The 16695-nt window shown below is 44.5% G+C and overlaps 1 protein-coding gene across 1 annotated transcript in view; it reads right to left on the reverse strand.

Annotated features, from left to right (window-relative positions):
- The window catches only part of FOXK2 (forkhead box K2), a 26540-nt gene that overhangs the window by 5139 nt on the left and 4706 nt on the right, over window positions 1-16695 (reverse strand). The window contains exons 3-6 of the mRNA XM_007456799.1: window positions 14176-14322; window positions 8905-9098; window positions 7910-8085; window positions 6474-6770 (exon numbers count right to left, since the gene is read on the reverse strand). Coding sequence (XP_007456861.1) covers window positions 6474-6770; window positions 7910-8085; window positions 8905-9098; window positions 14176-14322 — 814 coding nt within the window. The remainder of the gene's footprint in view (window positions 1-6473; window positions 6771-7909; window positions 8086-8904; window positions 9099-14175; window positions 14323-16695) is intronic.

The raw sequence follows: 16695 nt of genomic DNA on the forward strand, positions 1-16695 counted from the left end.
AAAAAAAAAAAAAAAAAAAAAAAAAAAAAAAAAAAGCAATACAATCAATTAGTATTAGTTTTTGAATTCAGCAAACTTGCAGGGTACAAGATCAACATGCAAAAAAATCAGTGTTATTTCTATACAGTAGCAATGAACAATTTCAAAAGAAAATTATGAAAAGAATTCCATTTAGAAAAACATTCAAAAGAAATAAAATAGCAAGAATTTTAACCAAGACTTAAACACTGCAAGACTTATATACTGAAAACTATAAAACATTGAAGAAATCAAAGAAGACCTAAATAAATGGGAAGACATTCCATGCTCAAGGATTAGAGAACTTAATATCATTAAGATGGCAATACTACCCAAAGTAATCTACAGATTCAATGCAATCCCTATCAAAATCCCATTTTTTCCCCCAGAAATGGAAAAGCTGATCTTAAAATTCACATGGAATTGTAAGGTATCCAGAATAGTCAGAACATTCTTGAAAAAGAATGGTGGACTCACACTTCCGGATTTCAAAACTTCCTACACAGCTACAGTAAGTCAAAACGGTGTGGTGTTGGCATAAGGGTAGACACGAAAATCAATGAAATAGAACTGAGAGAAATAAATGCATACATCTGAGGTCAACAGATTTTCAACAGGGGAGCCAAGACCATTCAACGGGGAAAGAACAGTCTCTTCAACAAGTGGTGCTGGGACAACTGGATCTCCACGTGCAAAACAATGAAGCCGGGCCCTCACATTATATACAAAAATTAACTCAAAATGCATCAAAGACCTAAACATAAGAGCTAAACTATAAAACTCTTAGTAGAAGAAAACACAGGAGTCTAAGTGTAAGTCTTCATAACCTCAGATCTGGCAATGAATTCTTACATATGACACCAAAAGCATAAGAAACAAAAGGGAAAATAAACCTGACTTCATCAAAATTAAAAACTTTTGTGCATTGAAGACACTATCAAGAAAGTGAAAAGACAAACCCACTGAATGGAAGAAAATATCTGCGAATCATATACAGGTATCCCCCCACGCCCCGCTTTGCAAAAGTTCCCTTTATGCCACTTCACTTTTATGAGAGACCTACGTTAGTACCCATTTTTGATAATGGAAAGAAATCTGAAGAGGATTTTCACTTTTATGGAGAAAGGCAAAAAGCAAAAATAGCATTTACCATGTGTTTTTCAGCAAGCCATTGGAGAGGCAGCAGCAGCCCGAGCAGTGGGTGATATCGCCAAGCTCCTCCCCGGGAACCATACTCCATCTCAGCATCAAGCCGCCAGAGCTCTGAACTGTGTCTCTGAGTGTCTGTGCTCTACCTAGACTCATTTTGTGCATCTGTTAGGTTTCACAGGAACCCTCTACTTTGGATAGCAGGGGAAACCTGTATCTGATCAGGACCTAGTATCCAGAATATATAAAGAGCTCCTATAACTCAACAACAAACAACCCAATTTAGAAAAAAAGTCTAAGGATTTAGACATTTCTTCAAAGACGCTATACAAATAGCCAACAAGCACATGAAAAGATGCTCAACACCATTAGTCATGGGGAAAATGCAAATCAAAACCACAATTAAGAGTAAGATGGCCATGATCAAAAAAAAAAGGAGAGAATACCAAGTGAGGATGTGGACAAATCAGAACCTTTGCACATCATTGAGGATGGAATGGAAAATTGATGTGGCTGCTGAGGAAAAGTTTGGTGGCTACTCAATAAATTAACAGAGAATTACCATACAACCCAGTAATTTCACTCCTAGGTATACACCCAAAAGAAATGAAAACAAGGACTCAAACCAATACCTGTATATGAATGTCACAGCAGCAATATTCCCAATAGCCAGAAGGTGGAAACAACCAAAATGCCCATCAACTGATGAATGAATAAACAAAATGGAAACACATTCAGCTAAGGAATGATGTACACATGCTACAACACGGATGAACCTCAAAACATTGTGCTAAGAGGCCAGCTAAGAAGAGCCACAATTCATACGATTCCATTCACAGGAAATATCCAGTACAGGTAAATCCACAGAGATGTAAAGTACATTAGTGGTTACCAGGGACTGAGGTAAGTGGGGAATGGGGAGTAACTGCTTAATGAGTGTGAGATTTCCTTTTGGGGTGATGAAAATGCTTTTCAACTAGTTAGAGGTGATGGCTTCAAAATACTGTGAATGTACTTAATGCCACTGAACCACATAATTTAAAATGGTAAACTTTATATTATGTATATTTTATTGAATACCACAATTAAAAAAAAATACAGATGATTTGAACCCTGAGGAGACACTGGGTATAAAAGAATTATTGTTGGGACTTCCCTGGTGGCGCAGTGGTTAAGAATCCGCCTGCCAATGCAGGGGACATGGGTTTGAGCCCAGGTCCGGGAAGATCCCACATGTCGCGGAGCAACTAAGCCCGTGCGCCACAACTACTGAAACTGCACTCTAGAGCCCGCGAGCCACAACTGCTAAGCCCGCGTGCCACAACTACTGCAGCCCGTGTGCCTAGAGCCTGTGCTCTGCAACAAAGAGTAGCCCCCGCTCCCACAACTAGAGAAAGCCCGTGCACAGCAACGAAGACCCAACACAGCCAAAAACTAACTAAAAGAATTACTGTTTATTTTTAAAACTATAACAATGGTATTGTGCTTACATACTAAAAGAGAGTCCTTATCTTTAGAGACGCATGCCAAAACAGGGAATGACATGTCTGGATCTGGGTGGGAGCAGATGGGATGGGTGAGGAATATGGAACAAGGCTGGCTGTGAATTAATTTTCAGAAAGTTTGTCATTTTCCATAATAAAAATTTTAAATACCAAAGCTTCTGATTTTCAAAATCCATTAGTACTAGGCACTGCTTCCCTTTCTTGAGAGTGACTTTCAAGGGTAAGGGAGGTCACAGCTGGGTCATACAGCATCCACATCACACCCAACAGCAGTTTTCAAAAAAAAAACCACCATCAGAGTCTCCACTTGCCCATGGAATCTTTCTAAAAGCTGATCTGCCACCTCCTCCCTCCTCCCCTTTCTCAACAGCCTCTCTCTCACCCACTCAACTGGGCTGCTTTTGGGGATGCAAATGTCAAGATGGAGCATGAAACAAAGGAAGAGTGGAAACACTGGCACTGTGGACCTGACTTACTACTGACTAGACATCAAATCCTCTTCTAGACCAAGTGATTTCTAAGTAAAAGTTTGAGACTAAATTCAAGGAGAACCAATAAAATTTCCCACTAACAGATAATTCCCACTAAAAGATGACTAAAACTGGAAGGAGTTTTAGCATTTCTTCTACCCTTCCTTCTTCTGAGTGGGAACAAGGTTTCTCAGGGCTGACCCAGCACTTTGCCTACTGTTCCCAGCAGTGATTGTCAATATAATACAATAATTGTGTGGTTTTCTTTAAAGCCCAGATATATTGAGAAACGCATCTTTAATACTATCTATCTATCTATCTATGCCACGTGGCTTGCAGAATCTTAGTTCCCTGACCAGGGATTGAACCCGGGTCCATGGTAGTGAAAGCGTGCAGAGTCCTAACAACTGGACCGCCAGGGAATTCCCAAATACAATTTTTAAGGAATTATAAATTTGATTTTGATCAATTCTATAGTTATAACAATTGATAAGTGAATCCTTATAGTCACAGACAATTCAATCTTTAATATTTCTCCATTTTATTATTGCAAAGAAAATACATACTCAGTAAATGACATTTAAGCATAAAGTATGTGGCCCTAGCACAAAATCTGTGGGGGACATGGGATTGAGCCACGAGGATTGGCGAGCCTGCTTGTCTGTGTGCTGATATGTGGGTGAGAAGGGGCATCAAATCAGAGCAGTATTCAGAGCCAGGAGCACGTTTAAAAGAATAATGTAAGTTTTATTTTAAAACATCAGTATTGGGAATTCCCTGGTGGTCCAGTGGTTAGGACTCCGCACTTTCACTGCTGAGGACTCAGGTTCAATCCTGGTTGGGGAACTAAGATCCTGCAAGCTGTGCAGCGCAGCCAAAAATAAAAATTAAAAAAATTATTTAAAAATAAAACATCAGTATTTTCAATAGTGGAAAACTTAATTCCTTATTAAATTTATAAAGAAAAATTTTAGACACCAATTTAAATACGTGAAAGGGATACACAGTTTCTCAAACTCCGTAGACAGGTGGCCAAAAAGGGCCCTGACCTGCACAGCAGTTTTCAGAAGGTCTGGAACATGTAAGAAATGTTACATTCTTGGGTCCCAGGCCAGACCTGCTCAGTTGGGGACTGTGGGAGGGAGCCCTTGAGTGATTCTAAGGCACATGGTATCTGGGAATCAACAGCCTACACCATGGCTTAAGACAGGGAAGAACGGCTCTGACCAGAAATAGACTGTCCACCTCTCGACACCACCTGCTCCCAGCCACACACAGGGCCACCAGGTTTGCCACATCTGGACCACCTGTGACAACCAAGTTATTCATGAAGAAAAGAAGAATGAGGCCTGAAAAACTCTCAGTTACTTAGGAGACACCGGGCTTGAGGAAGAAAGCATTTTAAATGGGCAACTGGTTGCAAACTTCTCAATTTATCCACAAGTGGCATGTTACCTATTACTTAAAAACAAAAAACTCTCAGTGGTTAGTCTTCCCTAGAAAAGGTTGCAGATATTGTTCGTCCATTAAATTTGGGGAGGAGCAAGGGGGAAGCGGAATCACGTGAGGTGTCTGTCCCAGGTCTCTGTCCCTTAATAGCTCAGTAAGGAAGGATTCAGAGGTCAACACAATTTAAGCCTTCTGTTCCCCACCCTCTTTCCAAGAAACTTTCTCTGGGCACAGAGAGCTACTTTGAGCCAGTAGCTTCTGATTCTACTGCTTGGAGTCCTGTAGTTGAATCACGACAGCCCACGTGTGTGGACAGCAAGCACACTCCACATGCCTGGGTGAAGACTCACTGCAAAGACGTCTGAACACCCGTTCCAAGGAGCCCAAACTCCTGAGGGGACTTAACAGCCAGCTGGGCTCCTACCCTTCACACTGCTCCACAGGACTGGGTGGAAGAAGGTTCTCTGTCCTCTGGTTTAAAAGCCAAGCTCCCTTAGGCTCGTCCATGTCAGAACATCCATGGGAGCTATGTGCATGGGGCTCCAGAGGGCTTTCAGAGCAAAGAGAACAGGAGACCAGCATTCTCCCCTTCCACCATCAGACACTCTCAAGCATACCCCTGCCCCAGGGGAGGGCACCGCCATTGGACAGATCAGCTGGGACAGCCCCCAGGTTGCTTCTAGGCCACACCCAGATGTCTACAAAAGGTGGGAGTATTTTCATCTCTCTAGATAAGTCAGTCCCCTACATACAAACCTTCAAGTTGCAAACTTTCAAGATGCAAATGTGCACTCCATCTACGTCAGGCATGGGTGAAACTGCAGCTTGCCCTCCGTCTCCTATTGCTGTTGATCCTTAGGCTCTACCATCTCCCACCTCCTCTCCCTTCTCCAGTCAGTAACGTTTCTTGCCTGTTCACTCCATGCCAGCCCCTGTATGCCAGCTGTTGTACTGTACTACTGTACTTTTCAAGGTACTGTGCTGTAAGATTAAAAATGTTTTATTTTTTGTGTTTGCTTGTTTTTTATGTAATTATATGTATGAAAAGTTATTATAAACCTATTAACAGTACAGTACTATACAGCCAATTGTGTTAGTTGGGTACCTAGGCTAACTTTGTTGGACTTATGAGCAAAATGGACTTAAGAACGCGCTCTTGGAATGGAACTTGTTCATATGTAGGGGACTTACTATATTTAGAAATGCTTCTCTCTTCAGATGTCTCCTCCAATGGGAATCACATGGGAGCCAATTCCCACAGCCAATTCCCCGGTATCCTATAGCACTATTCAGTTTCCTATAGTTTAGAAATGCAAACATTTCTTCAGACAAAAAAATTAAAATTGTAACAGTCAGAATGAAAACCTTGAACACCACGCTTCATAAAAGGACAGCAGAGGACCTCTGCTCAAGTTGTTAGCACCCAGTAACCCACGGAGGACACTGCTTACCATTATTCACCTGGCCGTGGACGGCGGCGGGGATTGGCACCACGTGAGTCCCGTTTTGTGTTACAGTTTTTATTGGAAGCTGGTGCTGACCTAGAGGTGCCTGCTGCACTATGGTGACCGTCTGGACAGGGGTGGTCTGTGACGTCTGAATGATCCGGCCAGCGGCACCTAGTGTGGCATGGCTAATCGCAGGAATAGGTTCTACTTTCACTAAATTCAAAGAAAAGGAAAAGAGAAAAAATGACACCAACTAATATTACTGGGTAGCTTACAGAAATCTCACTGGTTTGAAGTACAACAAACCAGGCGGCGAGCAGCCCTGCTCCAGCACAACATTACATAACATGTTAGCAAGGGGGTCAGGATGAATGAGGCTGGCGGGTTTCTAAGAGCTTGAAAAGCTGCCCGAAGTGACTACTTCCGCTGCTCACCTTTTACTTCTCTGTGGTCTCCATTCTCTTGTGGCTCTGCCTTAGGGGGGGCCAGCACGGCCGCCTGAGTGACCACGGCCTGTCCTGCGACGGTGTACGTGTTTGCTGGGGCCAGTCCAGCCACGCTGGTGACAGACACCGCTGGGATCTGGTGGACGACGTGAACCGTCTGCACGACGGGCTGCTGGGAGGTCGAGGTGGTCACAGGGGCGGCGACAGTGTAGGTAACAGGCTTGATCGTCGGTGGCAGTGGTCGCTGCACGGCGATTAAGACGGGCTGACTAGACAGAGGTGAGCCTACCGAGGACGGGAGTGGGGGTGAGGCTCATACATCCCAAACCAACTAACTACGACCCCTCACTAGCAACATGCAGACTGATTTAAGAAAACACGACATGGCCCCTTTCGCCTGGTAATAATAAAGTCATTCATGATGAAAGAAATGACATATTTAATGGGGATATTTAATGTATATCTAACTGCTAAAAAGGCAATCTCTGCTTTGTTCAGATTTCTTTTCTTTTTTTTTGGCCGCACCATGTGCTACGCAGTACTCCCTGACCAGGGATCGAACCCAGGCCCCCTGCAGTGGAAGCACGGAGTCTTAACCAATGGACCACCAGGGAAGTGCCTGTTCAGATTTCTTACAACACTTCTTCCCACAGTTCTCTCATCATGAAAAAGAAAACCTCAACACAAGATATGGGAAGAAGCTGCCCAATGAAGCCTGAAGGAGGGGGCCATGTTCCCCAAGATCAAAGTCTCCATCTTATGATGGGTGCAGAGGAGCAGGAAGTGTGGAGACAGAGCTGGCAGCCAGCAGCTCTGCCAGTCTCTGTTCTTTCCGATTTGGGCGTTTGGGCTCCAGCAACAGGAATGGGGGCTAGCAGGGGGTGTTGCCAGCATGGCCAGGAATTCCAATATACCAAAATGCACATTTTGCCAACCAACTAGGAACCATAACAGAATTACTTTGGACACATTTTCACACTTCTTTTTTTTTTTAATTCCCCAGGGCACATATTTTTATTCTACATTGTGACTTTATAAGTACACTGAGAAATGCTCACCTATTCATTAAATAGACATTTTTTTTTGCTGCTAATGTCTACTTCGTCTAATTTATGTTATTTCTTTACGAGGGGAATCTTTCTCATAGATTTTTGAATGATGAAGCAACTAAGAAACGGGTTAATTCTAAAATTTTTCAGGCACCTACACACAGAGTCATAAAAGTTGACTGATTTTTTTTTTTTTAACACAGTGCAATTAATTTTTCAGAGCCTATAAAATAACATTCAGGTACTATGCAGAAAGTATCAGGCACAAGGTGCAAAGGATCCAAGGCCTCTTGCTATTTCTTCTCTGATGAGACTGGCTCACATGCTCATCTGACCCACCCCTCTCCCACCACACTTGCCCTCTGCACATCTCACCTGGTGCACTCTGGGCAAACCGTGCCTCCTGGATGACAGCGAGTTTGGGCTGTGAGGCACCAGGCTCGGGCTCCAGAGGGGCTGGTGAACCTTCCCTCGACAGGCTCTCAGGGGTCTGGGCGCCACTGGAGTGAGCAGACAGCACTCCAGCATGATTGGGAGAGGCTGGGGCACTTCTGTATGACCAAAAAGAAGACAGTGGATTTTTACAGGTAAAGCACTCATAAAGCTGCCTTGTTTTAATAGGCGTATTTTGCAAAAACAAAGGTGTCATTTGTCTTCTGCCAACCAACTACAGTTCCTTAAGTCTTACTTCAGGTGTGATGCCTGTGACCTGAGATGGACACTCAGCGAGGCTGGCATGGCTGTGACAGAGCCACTATATGCAGGGCACCGCTGCTCCACACCCAGCACAGGCCGCACAGCATGGGGCGGGACTGGTTGCTTCCCTAAGCAGCTCCCATCCACAGCCAGGCAGCAGGAGCCAGCAGCGTGCGAGCTGGCTGGGGCTCAAGACTTAACGTTACAGTCATTTCTTTTTTTTGTTTAAAAGCAGAAATCTACTAATGGAGCTAAAAATATGGATTTTAAAATCAGGCAATTAACACTGTATAAACCAATCTTGAGTTTAAGCAGCTAAGATGTAGCTTTAAAGAGCTTTTCACATCCAAGAAAAAGGAAAAAACATTATTCATCAACGTGGCATCGTGATATTGCCGACTCATCATATTGACAATATGCATTCAACGAAGCAACAGTGTTACATAGGAATGAAATTTAAGTAAAACTTTATAATCTGAATTGTTTCAGACCACTAGAAACAAAAATACATGGGTGGCATCCAACACTTTTTTTTTTTTCCAAATCCCCAACCCAACATTTAATCATAATGCATTTGGTAATTCCTTCATTTTCAAAAGGAAAATTTACCAATACATCAAAGGTAAATTTACTGACCATTAAATGAGGTCTTTTTGTTTGTCTTTTTTCCTTACCTAGACGAGAGCGGTCCCAGAGGGGTTCTAAAGCAAGGCACGCCCCTAGGCCGTCTTTTCCTAAAAGCCTGCTCTATTAATTTGCTTTCAGAGGCAGGATCTATCCTCCAGAATGAGCCTTTGCCTGGTTCTTCCTGGGAACGTGGTACTTTGATGAAATAACGATTCAGAGAGAGATTGTGGCGAATTGAATTCTATGAAACATAAAAAAATACGTAGAATTCATATATTTCTTTGCTGAGAAATAAAAATGTGCCCCAGTTTTAGTGCCCTGCAAAGGTCCTGCAGCTCTGTGCTGGAAGGAACCGGCCCTCCCCAAAGTGAAGGAGGAGCTGCGGGGTGTGACTACTCAGAGGCTGCGACGTGGCTTCTACAGAGGAAAAGACACAAGGACACGGGGCACTGTGAACAGCATGGCAGGATGGGCACCAGGAGGCAAGGAAGGGAACTGGGGAATGGGGAAGGGGTGAGAAATCTACACCACACAGAAAGAGGCTATTTCCAACAGGAAACATGTCAACTTCCACCTTTTTACCAGGTAGGAAATCAAGGGCTATCACTGTGACCTCTCCCTGTTTGGGGAAGGACAGCGCTGAGATCCACTATTCCTTTAAAATACTTTTTTGAGCACAAAATTAGCTTATAGAAACTGTCACAGTCTTTAAAATGAATTAATCCAGCATAAGGTAACTGGCAAACCAGCAAAGGAGAAAAAATGAGCCAAAGTTTGAGAAATATTATTGACACCATCTTCCCGTAAAAGAATTTCTATATACTTTGATTCTCAAAATAATATTGTGAGGCACACTGAGAAAATTTTTCTCAATTCCTAAGTCCATTCTTCTATTACAAAAAGCTCAGCTCACAGTTTACACGTGATCTGAGGACAGCTCCCTGATGCACCGAAATCTGAGACCTACGAAAGGTCAGGAAAAGCTGGATGGAAGTCCTGCATTCGGATCCTTTCGGCATTTACGTTAATGCTTAAATTTAAAATTAATAAATTAAACTATTAAAGTTTCAACCCAAACTAAAATTCTGGCTATCCAAAAATCATTTCTAAGTTCTCCAACTAACTTTCTAATAGAACTGCTAGTCACGACCTGAAATTCTGAATTCCCAGAGGTGGCTCAGAAATCAAAACATGTCAAATACTACTTTACAACCAACCTAAGGGGCTATTCAAGAACCAGACCAGTCACAGGCCATGACGAACCACCAATGCCCGTGGATGTCAGTCACCTCGTCGGCAACATGAAGCGACAGGCTAAGCTACGTCTGTGATTTGTGAGGTTGTTTATAAGTAGATGTAGTACTTGTTAGACTTAGGATATATGCATAACCACAGATACTTGCTATGACGTTTTATCATAGCGTTTGGCTGATAACCAACCAACACCTACCAATCCCTCCAGGAAATCGAATCTGCTGTTGGTGCCCCCATCAAGACAGAGACGGCAATCCTTCCCCATCTGCATTCAGACCTTTCGAGTGTGGAGTAGAAGGCAGATTCTAAGGAAAAAAGACTGAGAAAAGCCAGCCCAGATCATGACACTGGAGGACACTCTCACTGTGAACTGTGGGTGAGGGTCCAGAGTTCCCGACTGCGCCGTGGGAGGCCAGCACCCAGATGGGAGCTCAGAAGTGACCACTACGCCACAGTGCTAGGTGACACGTGACAAGGGAGGTGCCGAGCCTCAAGTGAAGGCTGGCACTGCACTGACTGATGTGAAGCAGGTCCGCATGCATGCTGTTCGGAGGAGAAAGGGAGGTCAGCACAGTGGGAATCTGGAGGCAGGAAGTGCTACTCCAGGGGACAGGGCGTGAGGGTTTCTACCCACCGACAAAGGTCAGGACCAGGATCAGCAATACAGCTGCTCCGTTAACCCTCACACCACGGACAAACTGTACAGTTAAGTCCTTAGGTCAGGGAGTTGCTATTTTCTGTTCTGAAAATGTAACAGAACCCAGTCTGCACCATCAAAAGAGAGTCTAACTTCCTCTGCGCTCTGACAACAATCTCACAGACAAATGAGCCCAATTACTGGTCACCTGTGATTCTCCAGCCAACAAGACTCTAGAAAACATGAAGAGGTAATAAGAGATATTTAATGTATACACAGATGGAATAAAATAATTGCATTTCTAAGGTAACTTAAGGCCTTTGTAATTTGATCAAACCAAGCTATATACATTTAAACCACACTGATTCAATTCCAGTGACTCAAATTATTTTAAAGTATTCAGAGAGAAGGCAGGTTATTATTTAAAACTAAATACGAAGAAAAGGATCTGCAATACTGTGCACATTCTCTTTCCCCCAAATTCTCCCCAGTAGGGGCTGCTTCCCAGAACCCAGCTGACAAAGGGGAAAGGCGCAGAGCTGATCACTCGTGCCTGCTCTGTGCTGTCCTCCCTGAGCGCCTCCAGCCTTCCTGCCCATAACCTACACTTCTCATGGGCAGTTTGTGTCTGTTAGTCCCACTCAGCACTGAGCATTTGCCAGTGTGTATTCAGCATAGTAAGGACTTGTAAAGAAATTTAAGGGAAGGACCTTCCAGAGGAGAGTCCAGTGTGCAGGGTGCGGGTGAGCACAAGTCACTCCCTCTACTTTCAGAAACCAGCTCTGGTCCTTTCAGAGGCCAAGAGCTCCAGAATTCTCAAACTTTTCAGTCACAACAAATACCTCAATTCTGAGCGGGGTAAAATTATAAGTCATAACAAAGTAAAACATTTTGGCATAAGTATGCAACCAAAAGAGATGCCATCTTTCCAGCTAGTGTTACTCAGACCATCTTGCTTTATACTCAAATTTGCTCCAGATTAATCAAAAAGCTTTTGGCATGGGTAGACTGCAAAATACCAAAAGTTAAGTCTGAAAGGAGCCATGGATTTCCATTAAGTGCTCAGAACTGGCATGGTGGGAAGTGTCCACAGGCGTCATCTTAGGAACTGAGGCAGAGCAAGGGGCTCAATCACCGGGACCTGAGCTCCGAGAAGCATGGCACTGCCATCTCCCCTGCCCCACTGGGGAGGGCAGGATGCAGTCTGCAAATCCACACTTGAAAAATGGGCTGTTTTGGTTGACAGTTATTTGTGGTTTTTTTCTCAAAAGGATATGGGTCTTTTATGAGACAAGGTTGCAAAATAGAAGGCTTTTTGTTTTCAGCCAGGAGAGAGGGAATGGGAATGAGCCTTCCATGTAGAATCTGTAAGTGCAGTCCCTGAGGATGGGCAGCTCAGAGTCCCATGACAGAAAAGGACACACGCGGGCATGCTGGGGAGAGCAAGGACTGCTGAGGACAGGAATTTGAGTGCATATCCATGAATTAAAGGAGGGCTGGAGCAAGAAAGCCCTTTCTCGCTAAAATAGCTGGAGCAGGTGTGAAATGTCCCAGGAACAGCCTTACACAGGCAAGAGGCGCAGTCACCCTTACGAACCTTTATCTGGACAGAAAAGAAGATGTTTCAATAAAAACAAGCGTTAATGACAGTTCAGTAAAGAGGGTGTTTATAACTCTCAGTTCTAAGTGGGCTGTGAAGTCACTTCAGGAGCCAGCAGCAATCAGAGTACTCAGGGGTCACCTCCGCAGGCCTCACCTCTCTGTGATCACGGCCCCTCCTGACTGACTCACTCCCCAGGACCCCGAGGCCAGGAGGATGTCGCCCTTCAGCCTTCTTTAGCAAGAAAACCCTGTGATGCATGGAATCAGTTCTCCTGTAAATGGATGCTACAAAGCACAGGGAAATATGCCCAGAAGGGAAACACACCACTGAAAGTCTGGCCGGGCTTTTCAGAGACACTCACTCCCATTACAACCCAGCTCACTGGCATTTCAGATCATCAGAATTCCACACACAGCTCCTGGACAGGACTGGGTGACAGATCTCACCTGCCTGTGCCCAGGGAGCTGTGTGACATGGACATGGATATAGACTGTCGTCTGCTTCCGTTTCTTTTGTTTTTCATTTTCTTTGAAGCACAAGCTCACTGTTACAGATTAAAATACGGTAAGTACTGCTGGGACCTAATTGTACATCATCTTAAGAGAACTGCCAGGTAGCTGGATACGGAAGTGTTCTCCCGAGCCACTGTTTCCCTCATGGCCAACTAAAAAATGCCACCTTGCTGTGAACAGGAAGGCGGGCAGGGCACAGATGCTCCAAGCCAGGAGGATAGGCTAGGTCTCATTTTGTACCTTTAGTCTTTACACGACTAAAGACCCCTTACAGAGGAAATAGTCAGGATTTGGCTGGAACACTTTTTTATTACAACATGTTTATACATCTGCAGGTAGAAGAAAAAAGTTTTTACCCTCCGTTAACAGAATGGCTTACCCCCCTACCCCGCCCACATCACTTGATTATGGTTATGGTTCAACAGATGCATTTTTCAAAGGATCATTTACTCATTAAGCCTCAAAGGAATTCTGTAGCCATTCCTGGTTACTTAATAAATTCAAAATAAGTAAATGCATGTTTCTTCTCTCTTTTGTGATGCTTTTACTATTCCATACTTCAAACTTACCCTTTCCCATACTGTCTAAATTAGTGAGGTCCTGCTAAACACCTAGTAAATGGCCACACGTAACACAGACACACAGAACAAGGGAGAACATACACACTGTAGAGGTTTAAAACTTAAACTAAGTTAAAAAGCCAAACAACGGAAACACTATGCACCAATTTCAGCGTCCTCTGAGGAGGCCTGGATTCACAGACAGCCTAGGAATAGGCTGGAAGCACAGGGAGACAACTGAAACAGGGCAGCGCTGTGTTTATCTGTTTTGTATACTGGCCAACTGGAGGAGGTATCTTTTGAAGAAAGGGTTCCTCAGTAAAACAGTTTGAAAACCATCTCTGTGCAAACTTCAAAAAGCTACATGTGTCAGCAGACGTATAGCTAAGGCAGACAGAAGAATGCCAAAGTAAATGGATGGACAGGATTCTTAACTCTCCCTCACTTTAGACACATGAACTGCACTGGTCCAAGAGAAACATCTCAAACGATCCACACCTTTCCCATCCATGGAGACCATAACAGTAAGAAACAGTGCTGAGATTTCTTCTAGAACCACTATTCCTCCCACTCTGTGCTAAGGAGGTCAGAGAGAGCGTGGCAACAGCAGGCCTCTTCCTTTTTCGGGACAAGAGGCCCTCACTCATCTCATTCTACCTGTGCCCCAGCTACATACATAACAGCTCAATTCTCTTCTCATTTGCCAACCAGCATCTAACAGAAACATTTAATAACAACTGAAATGGATTTACCTGCCAGCCCTTGTCCGCAGTCCTGTAGTAGGGATAGTTTTTCGTGATGTGCGTATAAATTCCATTTAGGGTGAGTTGTTTATCAGGAGCCATCGTAATTGCTTGTACGATTAATTGTGCATAGGAATAAGGTGGCTTTGAATCATCCTGTGTTTAAGTTAAAAAAAAACCAAAGTACTGAAGTTATCAAAATTTTTACTAAATTTACTAAAATTCAGGATTCTTAACATTTTTGAGCATTCCTATGATAATGCTTGGTTTTCCTTCCTATAAAAGTAATCTAATATGATGGGGGAACTCCCTGGCAGTCCAGTGGTTAAGACACTGCACTCTCACTGCTGAGGGCCCAGGTTTGATCTGTGGTCAGGGAACTAAAATCCCACAAGCCATGTGGCAGGGGGAAGGAAAAAAAGTAATATAATATGATGGGAAAGCATTTGGAAAATTGGGAGGAAGCAAATGGATGCATGTACAGCAGCATAAAAAGAACATTAAAACCACATAAGGAAAAAGTCCAAATGGTAGAAACGAAAAGAATAAGAAAATGAGAAAAGCTCCCTCACCTCAGCAGGGTCCCCAGCATGCATACTAAACCATGCCAGAGGCCCATCACATGGCTCTAGCAGTCAAGTGAGGAGGTGGGCCAGGACAGTGGTGGCAAAGGGTGGAGTGAGCCACCCTCTCTCAGGCCCCTGTGGGGGTCCTCATACACACAAGGAGATGGGGCAAGAATGCTGAACACCCCAGCACCAGACTGAGGACCACTCAGAAACAAGTGTCCGTCAAGAGGCTCCTCCTGTAAGAAAACCCCACTCAGAGGAGAGCACCAGAAGCCAGACGCAGGGTTCCCACACCGGGGTCCAAGGCACTTGGGCAGGCATCGTTCAGGTGTGCAGGGCTGCCATGCACACCACAGGATGTTGGCGTTACTGGTCCCAGTGCACTCAAAGCCACCAGTGGCTCTTTGCCATTGTTTCAACTCAGAACCCCACACACATGCACAAAGCCACTGGGGAGACGGTGCACCTCTGGCTGTGAACTGGGAAATACACATATCAATGGAGAAACCACAAAACGTAAGGCTGAATGTAAACAGTAAGCTGTAAAAGAATACATTCAGGGCTTCCCTGGTGGCACAGTGGTTGAGGATCTGCCTGCCAATGCAGAGGACACAGGTTCGAGCCCTGGTCTGGGAAGATCCCACATGCCGTGGAGCAACTAAGCCCGTGAGCCACAACTACTGAGCCTGCGCGTCTGGAGCCTGTGCTCCGCAACAAGAGAGGCCACAACAGTGAGAGGCCCGCGCACCGTGATGAAGAGTGGCCCCCGCTCGCCGCAACTAGAGAAAGCCCTCGCACAGAAACGAAGACCCAACACAACCAAAAATAAATTAATGAAAAAAAAATTAAAAAAAAAAAAAAAGAATACATTCAAGATGGTACCCCTTATATGAGGTTTAGAAATGAACAATTTAGATATTGCTTAGAGATAAATACAAATAGGCAGACAAGCAGAGGACTGTAGGATAGGTGAGGAAGGAAAGTGAACTGCCAAAGAACGGCATGCAGGCTTCACCTTCACTAAAGGCTAACTTTAGTCCGGACAGCTGGCCGTGGGCATGTGCTCTGCACTGGAAGACTGAACCACCTGTTATCCCAGCACCCCACTTTCATTTACATTTTTTATTTTTTAAAATATTTATTTATTTGGCTGCACCAGGCCTTAATTGTGGCATGTGGGTGTGGCCCGTGGGATCTTCGTTGTGACGTGCGGGATCTTTAGCTGCGTCATGCAGGATCTTTTATTAGTTGCGGCATGTGGGATCTCTTTTAAGTTCATGTGGAATCTAGTCCCCTGACCAGGGATCGAAGCCGGGCCCCCTGAATTGGGAGTCTTAGCCACAGGATCACCAGGGAAGTCTGTTAGCACCCCATCCATCCATTCATTCATTTATTTATTTATGGCTCCACTGGGTCTTTGCTGCTGCGCATGGGCTCACTCTACTTGCGGCGAGTGGGGGTTACTCTTCGTTGCAGTGCGTGGGCCTCTCATTGCGGTGGCTTCCCTTTGCTGTGGAGCACGGGCTCTAGGCGCGTGGGCTTCAGTAGTCCTGGCACTCGGGCTCAGCAGTTATGGTTCGCGGGCTCTAGAGGGCAGGCTCAGTAGTTGTGGCACACGGGCTTATTTGCTCCGCAGCATGTGGGATCTTCCTGGACCATGTCCCCTGCACTGGCAGGCTGATTCTTAACCACTGCACCACCAGGGAAGTCCCCAGCACCCACTTTTAAATAGCTGATATTTCCTGAGACTTGGGCCAGGCTCTGCCCTGTCTGTCCCCTGAGTGAGCTCACGCTGAGTTACAGGAAAGGGACAGTGGAAGGGCTGAGCTGGAGTCCACACCAGGTGAGAGTACAAAGCCTTCCTCACTGTGCCTATGATGCTGTGTTTCCTTGTTATCTTTCTTCTATACATTTCAATTTTTTTAAAAAGCTTTTTTTTTTTTTTTTTTTTTTTGGGTTT

Source organism: Lipotes vexillifer, unplaced genomic scaffold (assembly GCF_000442215.2).
Source record: "Lipotes vexillifer unplaced genomic scaffold, Lipotes_vexillifer_v1.1 scaffold299, whole genome shotgun sequence".
In the NCBI taxonomy this organism is placed as follows: Eukaryota; Metazoa; Chordata; class Mammalia; order Artiodactyla; family Lipotidae; genus Lipotes; species Lipotes vexillifer.